This window comes from Semicossyphus pulcher, unplaced genomic scaffold (assembly GCF_022749685.1).
Source record: "Semicossyphus pulcher isolate SPU_LCO1_2020_fin unplaced genomic scaffold, fSemPul1.0.p SCAF_12, whole genome shotgun sequence".
Classification (NCBI taxonomy): domain Eukaryota; kingdom Metazoa; phylum Chordata; class Actinopteri; order Labriformes; family Labridae; genus Semicossyphus; species Semicossyphus pulcher.
The window spans coordinates 10,154,423-10,169,895 of NW_027211626.1; the positions used below are offsets into that span (position 1 = coordinate 10,154,423).

General features: G+C 41.1%; 2 protein-coding genes across 2 annotated transcripts; both read left to right on the plus strand.

Moving 5' to 3' along the window:
• The first annotated feature begins 2,042 nt into the window (after positions 1-2,042).
• LOC138588953 (multiple inositol polyphosphate phosphatase 1-like) lies at positions 2,043-5,944 on the plus strand. Its single transcript, XM_069659210.1, has 5 exons — positions 2,043-2,604; positions 2,684-2,878; positions 3,358-3,455; positions 5,342-5,472; positions 5,566-5,944. The coding sequence occupies exons 1-5, from the start codon at positions 2,043-2,045 to the stop codon at positions 5,942-5,944; spliced, it is 1,365 nt and encodes a 454-aa protein (XP_069515311.1).
• A 1,514-nt stretch (positions 5,945-7,458) lies between these two features.
• On the plus strand, positions 7,459-14,604 carry LOC138588582 (multiple inositol polyphosphate phosphatase 1-like). Its single transcript, XM_069658786.1, has 5 exons — positions 7,459-8,066; positions 8,150-8,344; positions 10,527-10,624; positions 11,161-11,291; positions 13,691-14,604. Exons 1-5 carry the CDS (start codon positions 7,478-7,480, stop codon positions 14,061-14,063), a joined length of 1,386 nt encoding a protein of 461 aa, XP_069514887.1. The 5' UTR covers positions 7,459-7,477; the 3' UTR covers positions 14,064-14,604.
• The last annotated feature ends 869 nt before the right edge of the window (positions 14,605-15,473 follow it).

A 15,473-nucleotide genomic window follows, 5' to 3' on the forward strand; every position in this document is an offset into this window, starting at 1 on the left:
CAGCCAAATCAAAGGCAAGCCAAAAAAAAACACACAACACAGCACAATTCGATTTCCCCACAGTGTATTATACAGCAGTGACGGTGCGATTAACATCCAACAACAATCCCAAACCCCCCCGAGTGAATTTCTCGTCTACAGGCAATACACATAATACACAAAGTTCAATGTTCTGAGTGAGACCTTCTTCTTTTTTTGGGCCTATTAGTTTGTTCCTTCACTTCAGTCCAATGCCCATCCCATCATGACATCACATGTTGCCTAGAAACAAGATACCCAATAAATAAGTAGAAAAATAGTGTGTCCCATTCTTCCGTTTTTTTTCTGGCTGTTCCCTGTTTTCGGTTTTTTTTTTCAAAACTTTATTGAGATCACAATAACGTTACAATAAAATCTTGAAAGTCAATGACGAAATATTCTGGTATAGTATTTTATCAATATACATGTGCTTAGTTCGTTTCTGTGGTAAGTAAAAACATTCAAAGTATCTGCTATATTCATGGTTCTCAACTGGTGGGTCGGGACCCAAAAGTGTGTCACAAAGCTGTTTTCAGTGGGTGCTTGAAAAGAAAAAAAGGTGTGGGAATAGGTCTCTGCTGCGCTTTTATTTTGAAGGACATGGGTTTCCTATGACGTGAGTGCAGTAGTCGTGTCGTTTCTTCACACCCTATGTATGACTGATTGGGTAATCCCGGCTACAGTTACATTTACATTCTTGAAACTTGACGAGCCCTACAACAGTTGCATTTATGTTGCACTTTAACGCTTTTATGCTGCGTTTATTTATGTTGAAAAAAGGCTGTTAAATTAATAAATTGTAGAGGGAATATTTTCCTCGCACTGCTACCTGCTGGTCATTTTGTCACACTGTTATACCGGTGTGTTTTGTGAAGCTGACATACTGTGATGTTTCGTTCCATCTCAGGTCCAAACTGCACCATTTTTTACTAAGGAGGTGGTGGTGGGTCCTGAGGCCAGACCAGTTAAGAACCACTAGACTAAGTGAAATGAAAAAAACATAACATAAACAGAAAGAAGTTAAAAGAAAGAAAAAACAAAGTAAAATAAAGGTAATAACTGATCAACAATAAATTGTACAACGATAATAAGAGGCATTCTAGGCCAAATCTCAATCTCCACCCTAAAGCCCAAGCAATGAACCCTCACAGACTATGGCGACGTCAGGCATGCAGTGTATATAAAAATATAAAAATGAGGAATGGGACAGGCATCACTGAAAACATCATGGGCCATTAATTAGAAAAAAAGCCAACCTACATGTAACTGTGTGTGTCACATTACAGCATTTTTAACAAACGTTTAAAAGTCAGAAAGACATTAATGTCAATGTTTGGCAAATATTTAAATGAGAAACATCTCTAACAACGTGCATTAAATAAGCACAAAAGTGATCAACTACATTTTGTCATTTACAGATAAACATATTTTCTGATTTGCAGTTCCCGTCACGCCCATGCTTGCTTGGTTAGTTAGTCACCAAGTTGGCTATGAACTCTCGGTAACTAACAAAGGAAAGTCTGCAGATATGCAGACTCACAGAAAGTCTGCAATTTGGCGTTGAGAAGTCCACATCAGAGCCCCCGGACACTTGATGATTTGACAGCAGCACAGCTGTGAGCACTCACACACTTATTGAGAACACACCTAAAAGACCGTGAGTCAGTGGGGGTGGAGATTGGATTTGGGCCCATGAAGCAGTGCAGAGGAGACTTCTGGCGGCAAGCTCCTGGGAACAGTCGAACCGAGCGTGTGAAAGGAGACTTGTGGGGTAAATGATAAGATGAATCCAGTTTGTTAGAAAGAACTTTAAAGGACTGGCTGGCAGACAGACACACGGATGGATTGAGCCTCTTCCTGCTGTGCGAGTCTGCCAAACAAACACACACATTGTGTTTACTTAATTTCAGGATACGCTACTGAGGTACTTTGGGGTTAACAATCTGTACTGGACTCTGCTCTCTCCCATTTTTGACACCATCACAGCACAGATGTTATTCAGGCCTCTTTTTAGGTGCATCATTATGACTTTTCTCTTTCATTTCCTCATCTTCTTCTGTTGTTTCCATAATTATGTGAATCCTGAGAGCGATGCAAACACACCAGCCATCGTCAAATATTTCAACACAAAAGGAAGGTACGAGGAACTGAATCCGTATCTATTACAGGACATACTGGCTGTAAACAGATCTATTTTACAGCCTCCATCTGCGCAATGTCGAGAAATCCACCTGACTGCGATAATAAGACACGGGACGAGGTACCCTTTGACAAAACACATCAAGGAGATGAAGCAGCTCTACAACATGGTCCTGCAAAATGCCTCAGGAGAAGAGAGCTGGCTGCGTGAGATCCAGACCCAGTGGACGATGTGGTACACCGAGGACATGGACGGCAGACTGGTCCAGAAAGGAGTGAAGGATCACAAGCATCTGGCTGTCAGGCTGTCAAAGCTGTTCCCCTCACTGCTTTCAGAGGAGAAGCTCCGAGGTGGATTCATCAAATTCATAACCAGCTCAAAGCACAGGTGTGTCAACAGCACACTGTCCTTCAAGGCAGGGCTGACAGAGCTGTGGGCCATTACAGGTAGGACTGTGATATTATGAAACACTACTATGATTCACCACTTACATGCATTTTAAGCATCCCCTTTTCGTCCGCCCAGATAAGGAGTTTGACCATGAAGTGAACGATGCTCTCATGAAGTTTTTTGAGCTGTGCACCAGGTTGGTAGAGGAAGTGGATAACAACCCTGCGGCTCTGTCAGAGTTGGACAAGTTCAAGCAGGGACCAGAGATGAGGAGGGTCCAGGAGAAGATCGCAGACCGTCTCGGGGTGCCGTACAGCCTCATCACACATGGTCATATCTGCAGAAACACTACCTTTTTGCTTTGTTGATTGTGTTGTGTTCATGTACTCAAATGTATTTATCCTTTTGATAGCTCCAAAGGATCTATGCACTGGGTTTCTTAAAGACTATATGTGTCCCAGGTATTATACCTCATATATGTGCCTGCATTGCAGCCTGAAAAAGACAACATATTGAATGCATATTGGTTAGATACCGCATATGAACTACTTCAAATTTAACACAGCAGAGTAGTCAGTGTCCAGTGGGTGGAGCTATTTTCTTATTTTGAAGTAGTTCACTAGGTCGAAAAAGTATCAAAGCTTAAAAAAAGGGTGAAGACAAACTACTTTTTCAGAAACAATGAGTGTTCCTTTAAGTAGTTTATTTTGAAGGGATGTCACATGTGTGGTATTACAGGTTTCTAAATGGCAGCGTGTCCTGTGTAATTTAACCCGAGCTAAACATTCAATCTTTATTTCCTCCTGCAGATTTGACTGAGATTGCATTTTACTTGTGTGGTTATGAATTTACAATCAAGGCGGTGAACTCCCCCTGGTGTCAGCTCTTCGACGAGGAGGATGCAAAGGTAGGAGCGAGTAGTGGACAACTGTATGAGGAGTTTTAACGTGGCAGCGGCATCGAATGCTTCAATGTTTCAGGGTCATTTATCTATGGAGTCATTACAGTGAGAACAATTTTTTTTTTCACAGGTCTTTCTCATTAAAGAAAAACACAGGTGTTATTTATAACATTCATGATAGATTTGTTCCGTTAAAGTGTCCCTCTAGGTCTTGTAATGGCACAATACCAGGATCCTGAAATTGACACATCTTATTGGAAATTAGCCATCATTCATTTATTATTTTCGTCTGCGGTTTCTCTTCTGTGATATGTTAAAATTTCTTCTGTTAAAATATATTTAAAAATTTGATTAAGTTTGATAACAAGTATTTATTAATGCTTTTGTCTTGAAAGAACAGGGCTGTTTTGGCATATATTGGTAGATAGCATGGGCTGGGCAGGCACTGGGGAAGGTGCACGGTTTTTAACAATGACCGATATGCAGATGGACGACGCGTCTCCATCTGCTCTCACTGTACAAAAAATATGGAGCCAGAGTCTGCGCAGTAGAGATCGGCATGTGGAGCGGCCTTAGCCACTTCTGCTAACCAAAACACACACTTAACATACCGAGAGAGAAAAAAAACGCAAACATCCCGCACGTCAGCGTAATTAACAGCAGAATAGCTTTTGTGTTGGTCTGAGGTTAAAGTTCACAGATATGTAAACATCAAAGACTGTAGTGATTGTTTTAGTTACGTTTCCTCTCGATGATCGTCCTTTACTCTGCTCATCCGGAACAGATCGGCTGCAGGAGGCGCATTTGTCAACAGAGCTGTCAATCATCCTTTTTACAGCAACTCATGTCCCATCTGTTAACATGGAGGAGGCGGGCTTTATGACGTATACTGCAGCCTGTCAGCAGGGGGCGCTCAAAATATTTTAGCATCACTTTTAGGGAGCTGTCATGTTGTCCATCTTTTTATGCAGCCTGTGTTTTTTAACCAGGGAAAGGAACGAGGAAGACGCCAAAGGTCTTTGTTTGTTGGCCCCAAAATTGTTGAAATGAACGCCAAAGAACTGTAAGCTTGGACTTTAATATTTTTGACCTTGTGCAAGATCCACTTCCTCTGTGCCTCAGTGGCCTGTTTGATTTAGAGTTTTCTTCCACATCGCCACAACATGCACATCAGACACTGCTGAAAACAGCTCGAATGTTTAAACTCTGCAACTTTAGCATTGACTTCATGCACTATTTTACTTTCACAAGTGTGTTGTTTTTTGAGGTCTCTCTCTCACCAAGTAAATAACAGGATGTACTTGGACATAAGTAAATATTTCATCCAAAGCTAGTCTGCTATAAACTTTCAGACTGGAGGAAAAGCTTTATTTTAGGGTTGTCTTTTTGGTTTTATTTTGAATTTACATCAGAACAAGTGTGCAGAGAGACACTTTAATGTATCGAACAGGGCACTTTAGGCCAACCCGAGGGTACTGAGGTTAACCAGGGTCACAGGAATGTACAGAAACTACGACAACTATTGAATCCAACACAAACAGGACAGAGCAAACAAATAGCCCCATGTAATGTAGGTCAGAGGTACTGCGCACCCTCAACATTAGACAAATCATTTACTTCCTATTGCTTCTTTCAAAAGAAGGGAAGAGGACTATGAATAGTAGCTTATAATAGCAATGCTTTACCATCTCTGTTTGCCACGCTCTTCCTTCACTGAGAGACCCCTTGACATTATGCGTACAAGAAAGAGCGATTGTGTCTTGTATTACGATCTGACCTGAAATGTCATCTCTCAGAATGCTAAACAGACTCTCTCGGGATATTCTTCTTTTCGAAAGTCTTAAGAGCACAGCCACACACAGCCTATCTTTGAACTACATCTGCTCCAACAGGTGATGGAGTACGATAGTGACCTGAGGGAATTCTGGAAAAGAGGCTACGGCCATGACATTAACAGCAAGTCAAGCTGCAACCTCTTCCATGACGTGTTCAGTCGACTGGACAAGGCAGCCAGCGAGAGCAGGTAGGTGAAATTTAAAGTGACCTGAAGTCCATACAAGAGTGTTTTATTTTCTGAAGACCATGTTTCATTCTGAATCCCATTCTTTCCTGTCAGGTCAGGCCAGCAGGTGTCTGAAGCAGTGACAGTCCAGGTGGGTCACGCAGACACCCTCCTGCCCCTGCTCACCCTCCTGGGCTTCTTTAAGGACAGCGACGCCCTGACTTCCACCAACTACGCCACACAGACCCAACGCTCCTTCCGCACCAGCCACATGATGCCCTACGCCGCTAACTTACTCCTGGTGCTGTACGACTGTGGGGACAGTGACCTGAGACTGCAGCCGCTGCTCAACGAGAAGCCTGTGACTTTCCCTGGTTTGACTGAGGCCTCCGTGCCGCTCTATCAAGACGTCAGAGAGCGCTACAGGGAGCTGCTCCAAGGATGTGACTTTGAGACTGAGTGCCAGCTGTTCAAGAATCCTGCTGAAGTTTAAACGGATATGCTGGAGGTGATACTGGAGTATTGTTGCGTTATTACTAGTATGAAAATGTAACTGGCTGAGAAAAGTTGCTTTGTTGCTTACTGTAATCAACATTTTTAAGAAGCACTTAAGAGGCACTGAATAAAAAAATCTATCATAGTTGCAGCCAGTCAAGAATTCAACACAGGAAGTCCATTTATAAGGGTCTTAAATAAACATGCATCAGTCACAGAGGCAGAGTTTCAGGAAAACAAGTACTTTTATGTGTTATTCTGATACATTACTCTGATTATACAAAGTGGTTTCTTTAAACATGGTCAAACTAGAAAATCAGAGGGTGGAGCGAAATCAACCAAACCAATAAAAGACACTAAAGTGATTTTTTTCCTACAAAAACACCAAAAGTTAGAATTTAGAGAGGAATAAAATAATATTTGGCCACAAGAATAACTTTTAAAAACTAAAGTTGAAGTTAAAACCCTCTTAGAGTTAAAATGAAGATAAGCACAAACACCAACATGATAAAAAGGGGTCAATGTCCATTACAGCCTATTATGTAACCGCGTTGTATTGAAAGAAGGTGCTTGCCATTGCAATGTAAATTTAAAAACTTTCTAGTCCCTTTACCAACTTTCTCAGTATTATTCGCAACCCAAACAAATGTTGACAATGCTAAGAACAGTTTATACTGTATACTAGGGGTGGGAAGCGCAGGGTAACTCACGATACGATACGTGGCCCACGATAATGATAATATCACGATACAGTGATTCAGCGATCATTGATACATGCAAAAATGCCCCTAAAAAGGTTGAAGTGCAGAATTAATGTACTGGTCACTGCAATTGGGTCTCAGTTTCACAGATTTTGACACAAATTGAGATAAACAATGATGCAGTGACTTAACTTGGCAGGGAGATCTGTTATGAAATATATATATATATTGATATTTTGCCCAGCAAAATGATAATTGTATCAGGCCAGTCGGGACGACGATATCTTTCGATATTTTGTCCCACCCCTATTGTATACTGTACACCTACCTAAATTATTGGTAAAACTACTGTATTGTACTATATTATATATACATTTAAATTTTTAAGAACTACACTTGGAACTGCTTTCCCACTGTTCTTCTCTAACCCTATATGTTTCAGATGACTCAGCGTCTTTCATAAGTGTCCTCGTAGTCACAACCAACAATAGTAATAGTCTGGTAGCCTGTTAGCCTTCAGTTGTGGTTGCCTACAGAACATGATTGTGGACTATTTTTATTTATGAAGACAATAGTGTGGATACCCTTCATTAAACTGTATGTAGGTTTAATGGTCCTAATAAAGTTGCCACTTACACGCCCCACATTAAGGTGTCCAACATGCAGCTCATCAAATAAAACAGAACAAAAAAAATCGCCTGAAATTAGAGGTGAATTATGGCATCTTTGGCTTCCCATACTCCCCCCCCCCCCGCCCCATGAGTTACGTCACTCAGTTTTGGGAAGTTGGGGGTGCACGAGTCCACACGAACAAGCTACCAGCCTGTATCATGACGAACATTGTTAGGAAAGTAATTGTTGTTCATTTTATGACCATAATTGGCTTTTGCTGCTGTTTCCGTAACGATGTGAACCCCGAGAACAATGCAAACATCCCAGCTATCGCCAAATATTTCAGCACCAAAGGGAGGTACGAAGAAGTGAACCCGTACCTCATAGAGGACATTTTGGCTGTAAACAGATCTATTTTACAGCCTCCATCCGCACAATGCCGAGAAATCCATATGACTGCGATAATAAGACACGGGACGAGGTACCCCACGGTGAAAAACGTGAAGAAAATGCAGAAGCTTTCCGATCTGGTCAAGAGCAGCGCCTCAGGTAAAGAGAGCTGGCTGCGTGAGATCCAGACCCAGTGGACGATGTGGTACACCGAGGACATGGACGGCAGACTGGTCCAGAAAGGAGTGAAGGATCACAAGCATCTGGCTGTCAGGCTGTCAAAGCTGTTCCCCTCACTGCTTTCAGAGGAGAAGCTCCGAGGTGGATTCATCAAATTCATAACCAGCTCAAAGCACAGGTGTGTCAACAGCACACTGTCCTTCATAGCAGGACTGACGGAGCTGTGGACCATTACAGGTAGGACCATGATGATATAATATAGGCTACTACTGTATTATGATGTTGCATTTTTAATAACCTGCACCTTTCTGTCTACCTAGATAAGGAGTTTGACCATGTAGAGAACAACGCTCTCATGAGGTTTTTTGACCTGTGCACCAGATTTGTGGAGGAAGTCGATAATAACCCCTCAGCTCTGTCAGAGTTGGACAAGTTTAAGTATGGACCAGAGATGAGGAGGGTCGAGCAGAAGATCGCAGACCGCCTCAGAGTGCCGTACAATACCATAACAGACGGTTAGTAGTGGAGGAAGTATTCAAATCTATAGTTAATAGTTATTAGTTAAGTATTAATAAGGTTCAAGGTTCAGCTTTACTGGCCTTGTTCAGTACAGGGTTATATAATGAAATGCAGCTGTAGCCTCCTCAGCGCTACACATACATTTAACATACATCTAAGACTCTTTCTACACAAAGGAAAAAGCTTGTTTCTCTTTAATTTGTTTATATCCTAATGAGCACTTCTACTTTGCAAAGAAAATCAGTCCACCTGACAGGTGTGGCCTTTCAAGATGCTGATTAAACAGACACGACAATCACGACAACAGGCCATGTGCACACAACACAATGACAAAGATGTAGCAAATATTGAGGGAGTGTTAAATTGCCGTGCTGGTTGCAGGAATGTTCACCGTTTCCTGTGAACTGACTGTTCATTTCACTGACATAAGCTCAGGTTAAATGTTGTTTCAGAGAGTTTGGCAGTACATCCAACCATCCGCACAACCACAGACAACATGGAACCGTGCCAATCCAGGAACAAAGTTTTGGAGCTCATTTAAACTTGTTGAATGAGATGTTTTGCCCCATAGTCTATATTAGTTGTAGACTCTACATGCCTCTGAAAGGTTGGATAGTTTATTGTTCCCTTTTTGTTTTATCACACAGATGAAGCAGTTATACTTTAATCTCAGGTTTGATATTTAACCTAATCTTATTTTAGGATGTGATGATTTTACAGCATAGATGCATTACAACTTTCTGCCCAATGATGTTCTAGGCAGCTTTAATCACCTGCAGTAGAGCCCTCCCGCCCTGGGCCGTGCACGTATACCAGTTTGTAATCTTAAGGGTGGAGATTCCTATGGAAAAGTTAACAGGAACTTGGCACAGGAATTTTGCTGTGTTAGGTTTCCTTAAGAAGAATAGCTCGTTGCGGAGCTTTTGTCAGCAGGGTGAACATGTGTGATATTGATGACAGCTCGTAGGATGCTAATCTCTAGGAACCTTAGCTGTTTACTTGCTCCTCCTCAGCGTCACTGCTGTAAAAAGGGTGTGTGTCTTCTCCATTTCTTTTCTGAAGTGGACTTTTGTTGTTTTTGTGGCTGTCTTTACTCTGTGCACTGCTCTGCGTAATTGTTAAGTTACAGTGTACCTTGGACTTTAAGGGCTGGGTTGTGATCCAGCTTTGTTGCTACATCATATTGTGATATTATTTTATTGGATTTTTATTATTAAAGTGATAATGTTGAAGATTTTCATTAAAATAAATGTCTGTTAAGTCACTATCTATCGCCGAATGAGGTAACACAATGATGATTGAGCCTATGGCCCACTGATGAAAGCCTTTGCATTTGCAGTATTACGGACTAGGTGTTTGTGGCGACATTCGCGGAAAAAACCACAAGTGGCGCCCAGTTAGTGACGCGTTTTCCATCACCCAGCAGTGGTTGGTCTGCCAGAGAGGGTAGGCGGAGCTAAGCGGCTGCTTTTCCGGTCTCTGCAAGTGTTGCGAGTAAACAGTAATCTACTATGGCTGAACAAATACAGATACAACTTCAAAAATAAGTGAAAATCCAAAGAAAAAGAAACAAATTTGACGCTCAGATGAAGGCAAACAGTCTTTCATGGGCATATGAGAGAAATGGTTGTTGAGTACTGAGGGTGGTAGTGTTCAAATTAATTTGTAACTTGTTTAATAATAAAACAAATTCCACATTTTTGGGTGGTTATCCTGACCTGCTTTGCACCGACTAAAAGACTCTTAAGGGCTGCACTTGCTAATATCTGGACATGATGAATTATACGTGCATCAATTGAACATAGTCTCCATTTTGCTAATTAGTACTTAATGACACAGTGCTTTCTAGGAACCATGAAATTAATTGAGAGATTCATATCAGTTCAATTATAGGAAACAATAGGCCCGCTGAAATAAAGTGTTAAACCTTTTCATCATATGTCACATTTCTAGCATTTGCCCAGTAGGGGGAGCTGTTTTCTAATGTAAAAGTGTTTAAGCTCTCAGACTGAGCTGCAGCCAATATTGACTTTGTGACCTTGACTAAACCTCACAGGTCTCTAACTGCTGCAATTAGTAAGCATTGGATAAACTGGGTCACTTTGCTTGTTGTTATGGCTTCCTGGTTTGTCTTATTTTACTACTTATTAACATTTTAATGTACCCTTTCTCCTCCAGATATGGCCGAAGCTGCATTTTACTTGTGCGCTTATGAGTTTGCCATCAAGACTGTGAACTCCCCCTGGTGTCAGCTCTTCGACGAGGTGGACGCACAGGTACGGGCCTCAGCTATTTAGTGCTTGTAGATTCAAAGCGTCAAGCGTCATGAAGGTTAGAGATCAGTAACGTGAGGTTCTTCTGATAATGGAAGTTAGGAAGGTGGAAAAACGCTTTCCTGCACACCTGACAAAGTTATCACAATGTGCACAAAGTGTACAGTTGTTCTGCACGAGTGGATGATTTGGTTAAACTTTGCTTTAATGTATCACTAGAAAGTCTGCAAAACAAGACTAAACGTAGATGGGAGCATAATTGAAAAATAACATCTGACGGAAATAAAACAGGACAAATTAGCAGACCTATTCAAGACAATTTAAAGTACCTAACAAGTAGTAGGTAATGCTTTGTCTGTCAACCACAGAGAAACTGGCATTATTCATGTCACAAAGAGTGTCTCGTGTTACAAGCTGACCTGACACTCAGGTAACCTGAAATGTTACCTCACATTTAAAAGAAAGATTGTTATCTTTTTTTTTTTAAGTGTGCACATAGAGCCCAGTGTAGCAATGAATGGTTCTATCTGGTTCAACAGGTGATGGAGTACGCGAATGACCTGAAACAATACTGGAAAAGAGGCTATGGTCATGACATTAACAGTAAGGCGAGCTGCATCCTCTTCCATGATGTGTTCAGTCGACTGGACAGAGCAGTCAGCGAGAACAGGTGAGTAAAACCTGGTTGTGTTTTGGTACATAAAAAAAACAAAGGGTGGTGATACTTTAATGTAAAATTTTCCCATGTGTATAAATCCCATTTAAAGTCAAAAACCAACCATCTCTTAAAGACCAGCTCCACTCATGTTTTAAGACGTATAAAATGCTCTGCGTGAAATATTAAATTGTGTCTGATATGTTTTTTTTCTGCAAAATACGTTAAATTACTTTGTAAAACTCCTCCCAAGGCATCTCTTTCCCGAATTCCCGAATCTGCATAGGCCCCGCCCACAATGCAAATTTCTAACTGCCCCCTCCATCACGAAAACAAAACACGTCTCTGCCGTCGTTTAGTGGCAACTTGTTGAAACTTAGCTAGCTTGAAATGTAGTAATTAGTAGTAGTAACGTTAACGTTCCTTGGTGCACTGCAGTTTAAAAGCAGACAGGCCCTGCCATGGAGGTGACTGCTTGTCCCTGATATGTCTTATAGCACATAAAAAAACACCACATGGAGATGTTTACTTTGCAGCCAGAACGGTGGGACGAAATCGTTCTGCCTCTGAGCCACCATCGGAGGTAGTAACAGAGGCGAAACGGTGTCTGTGTACACAGTGGAGCCAACAGGGCAGAAAAGCACTGTGTGTGTGTGTATTTAACGCCGGAACGCTGTGTAACAACACACACTGGGGCGGCTTTACGTCGGTGTTGCTCAGTCTAATGTAAAATGGCAAAGGTGGCATGACAGCGGAGCTTCTTTACAGCGCTTAGGCAGAACCGCAGTGTAAAAAGGACTTATGTGGGAAGCACACAAAATAAACTACATTGCATGTTAATGTTAAAGAAAAGCCTGTATTTCAACTGGTAGGGGTCTCTCAAGCAAAACGATAACGAAAGCCGTAGTTTGATGACGCAGTGACGTGGCGGGGATCATGGGAGTTGTTGTCTTCATTGTTCAACAATTGCCAGTTAATAACGGCATGGTTATGTAACCGTCTTGACTGGCAGAGACTGTGTTCACTTAGTCACTCTTATTCATGTCATGTCACTTCTAATGAAATGACCACAAGTTGCGTAAGCGAACGTAAAGTTTACCGATTTCCTTTTTCACACTATGACGCATCATGATGGCACGGAGGAAAAAGTCTGTTCATGGCTAGTTTTGGTCTTTTCATGATAAAAAATAGATATCAGCAGACTTATCTTTGGCATGTATTATTTACTTTCAATCAATTGGCTGGTATAATTTTAACAACAATTATTTGAACAATCAGTAGAAATATTGCCAGCAATTTTGATAATTGATTTATCTTGTCCTGATCCTGTATGAAATTCAGGCATCATTCATTTTGTTTTCGGATACTATGACTTGTTTGTTTGGTATCACTACAACAATATGTTATTTAACCTTGTTTGCAATGCCATTACTTTCACATAAATATATGAGCGTCTATTAGTGGTGAAATCAGCTGGTACTGACAAGTACCAGGGCTGGTACCAAATCTCTGCTGACCCCCCGACATCTCGAATCTAAAAATGTGTGACTGATTGTAGGCCTTTAATCTGAGAGAATACTTGAAAGCACAATGTGAACCCGGTAAGGAATGCCACATGCAGCACAAGCCACAACTTGTTAAACTGACAAAAGCCCCACATGCAGTAATAGTCACACAGACACACACAAACACACACCCACAGATGAACTTGACGTCCTTGCTCCAATAACAAATAGCTAATTATTCTCCTCTGAGTTACAAGGGATGAGGAGAGGTTAAAGGTAAAAGGAGGGGTGAGAAAATGCTTAATCCACAACAGAGCACTAAAAAAATCAGAAGTGTTAATAAAAGATATAAATCTCTTGTCTATAAAGCCTTGCCATACACTTAATGTACACTTAAACTTGAGAGTAGTGTCCTCTGTTGTATGTCAAAGACAGTACCAGATACAGGTTTCAGTGCAAACAGGGTTAATATTACCTGTCATGTGTTTTCCGTTCACAGTTATTTACTTTCAGCGTGTCTATATTCGTCCATAATCATGCTTCCCGATAATTAAGGTATCTGTACAAACATATTACTTCACATGACTGTAGAGTTACATAACTAGTCACTTGAAATTGGTCTTTGCTTGCTTTTCAACGTGGCTGTCAATACAAGAGGCTGGAAACAGACGTGTTTCTTGTGATATCTACTTCTGTTGCAACGTTTATTTTCATTATCAATTAAACAGTTAGTTATTCTTTTGATAAATCCATTGCTAAGCCTACAAAATGTCAGAAAATAGTTTAAAAGAAAATCTTTATATTTGAGAAGCTGAAGCCAGAGATTGCTTGGTATTTGCTTAATATATTATATATATCTTCAACACCTTACTTGAACTTCCCTTAATATATTCCTGTATGTCCTGTCAGGTCAGGCCTGCAGGTAACTGAAGCAGTGACAATCCAGGTGGGTCATGCAGAGACCCTCCTGCCCCTGCTCACCCTCCTCGGCTTCTCCAAGGACAGCGAGATCCTGACTTCCACCAACTACGCCACACAGAGCCAGCGCTCCTTCCGCACCAGCCACACCTTACCCTACGCCGCTAACTTACTCCTGGTGCTGTACGACTGTGGGGACGGTGACCTGAGACTGCAGCCGCTGCTCAACGAGAAGCCTGTGACTTTCCCTGATGTGGCTGAGGCCTCCATGCCGCTCTATCAAGACGTCAGAGAGCGCTACAGGGAGCTGCTCCAAGGATGTGACTTTGAGACTGAGTGCCAGCTGTTCAGGAATCCTGCTTAGGGAGACAAGATAGATAGAGAGGATAAGTAGCTTTTTTGAGTTGTACTTGCCAAACGGAGTGAAAATTGTGGTACCTAAAGGGAGCTTGTTAGCCTGAATGCTTTTACTATGCACACATGAGCATATCAGTATTGGACTTTGCCTTTGTAGCATTTAGTAATTGTATTTTTGCTTGAGAAAAGGCAGATTTGTATCCTTTAAACACCACTTGACTGAACCTAGGGGTTTGATCTCAAGTTTATCCTCACCTTTACAGCATTACTACTTCTCTATTGTGCAAGGCTTCTTTCCACGAATGCAGAAGTTAAAAGCAGGAAATAAAGACTTTATTTGCAGCGTACATATCAAATGTAGTGTGCGTACAAAGATTACGCATCTAGACTCATCACTTTGCTGCTTCCTGATCTTCGAGAAGAACTGGATCATTTTCTCAAGTCTGATGCGATTTTGAGCAACCTTTTGTGGTCATTCTTGTATATAGTGAGCCAAAGATTGTAAGGTCACTGTGAAATACTGAATAAAACTGGTGGTGTTTATTGCATTACAATGCCTTAAGAGTTATTATAAGTGATTTTGTAAAGTATAATTGCAACATCTGTTTTGTTGCTACTCTGAAATTGATGATATTTTGCTTTAAACAGCACAATATATCTTTAAAGTTAGTTACTCCGGTTAGTGTTGTTTCCCCCTGTTAACAGTGTCTTCAATGGTCCACATCCCAGACAGGGTAAGATATATCATTATGTGACAGTTGGACTTTCATCACCATTTCCTAATCTGATATAGTGCACCATGCCACATTTTTGCAACTACGGGTGCACTTTGGAGGGCACTTCATCATGTTTTACCCACTGAAAGGGCACTCTGGAGGGCACCTTTTTAAAAAATATATCATAGGGCGCATCCTATAGGGCACTTTTGTTGTGTTTTTGCACCCTCAGGAAGTCACTTGAGACTTTTCAAATTGCACAAGTAATACAGGATTTCTAACATATTGTCCGTTTACTGCTGTACATTTATCATATTTATTAGCACAGGTTTAATGCCATTCATTACACAGAGTACGTTTAATGTCATGTTTCTGGGATTTATTAACCTTGTAGGCTTCTTCGTGTAGCAAAAACTCGTTTAACAGTAAAGCTTGGGTACTTCATTAACAACTTAGTCAATTTGGCCCATCGTAATAGAAATATTTCCGAATATATGTTAAAGCTACTGTGAGGAACTTTGGGTTTGTGTAGATTTTGGCGATCCTGTGGGCAAAGTGGTACCTCTTTGCTGATTTTGTCCTGTACATGCTTAAGTAGTGTTTTTAAACAAAAAAATCTCATCCTGCTTTCTTAAACATATGTCTCACTCAGTTAAAATTTTTGCCCTGGTAAATGCAAACAAAGGCAGCATGCAGGTGAA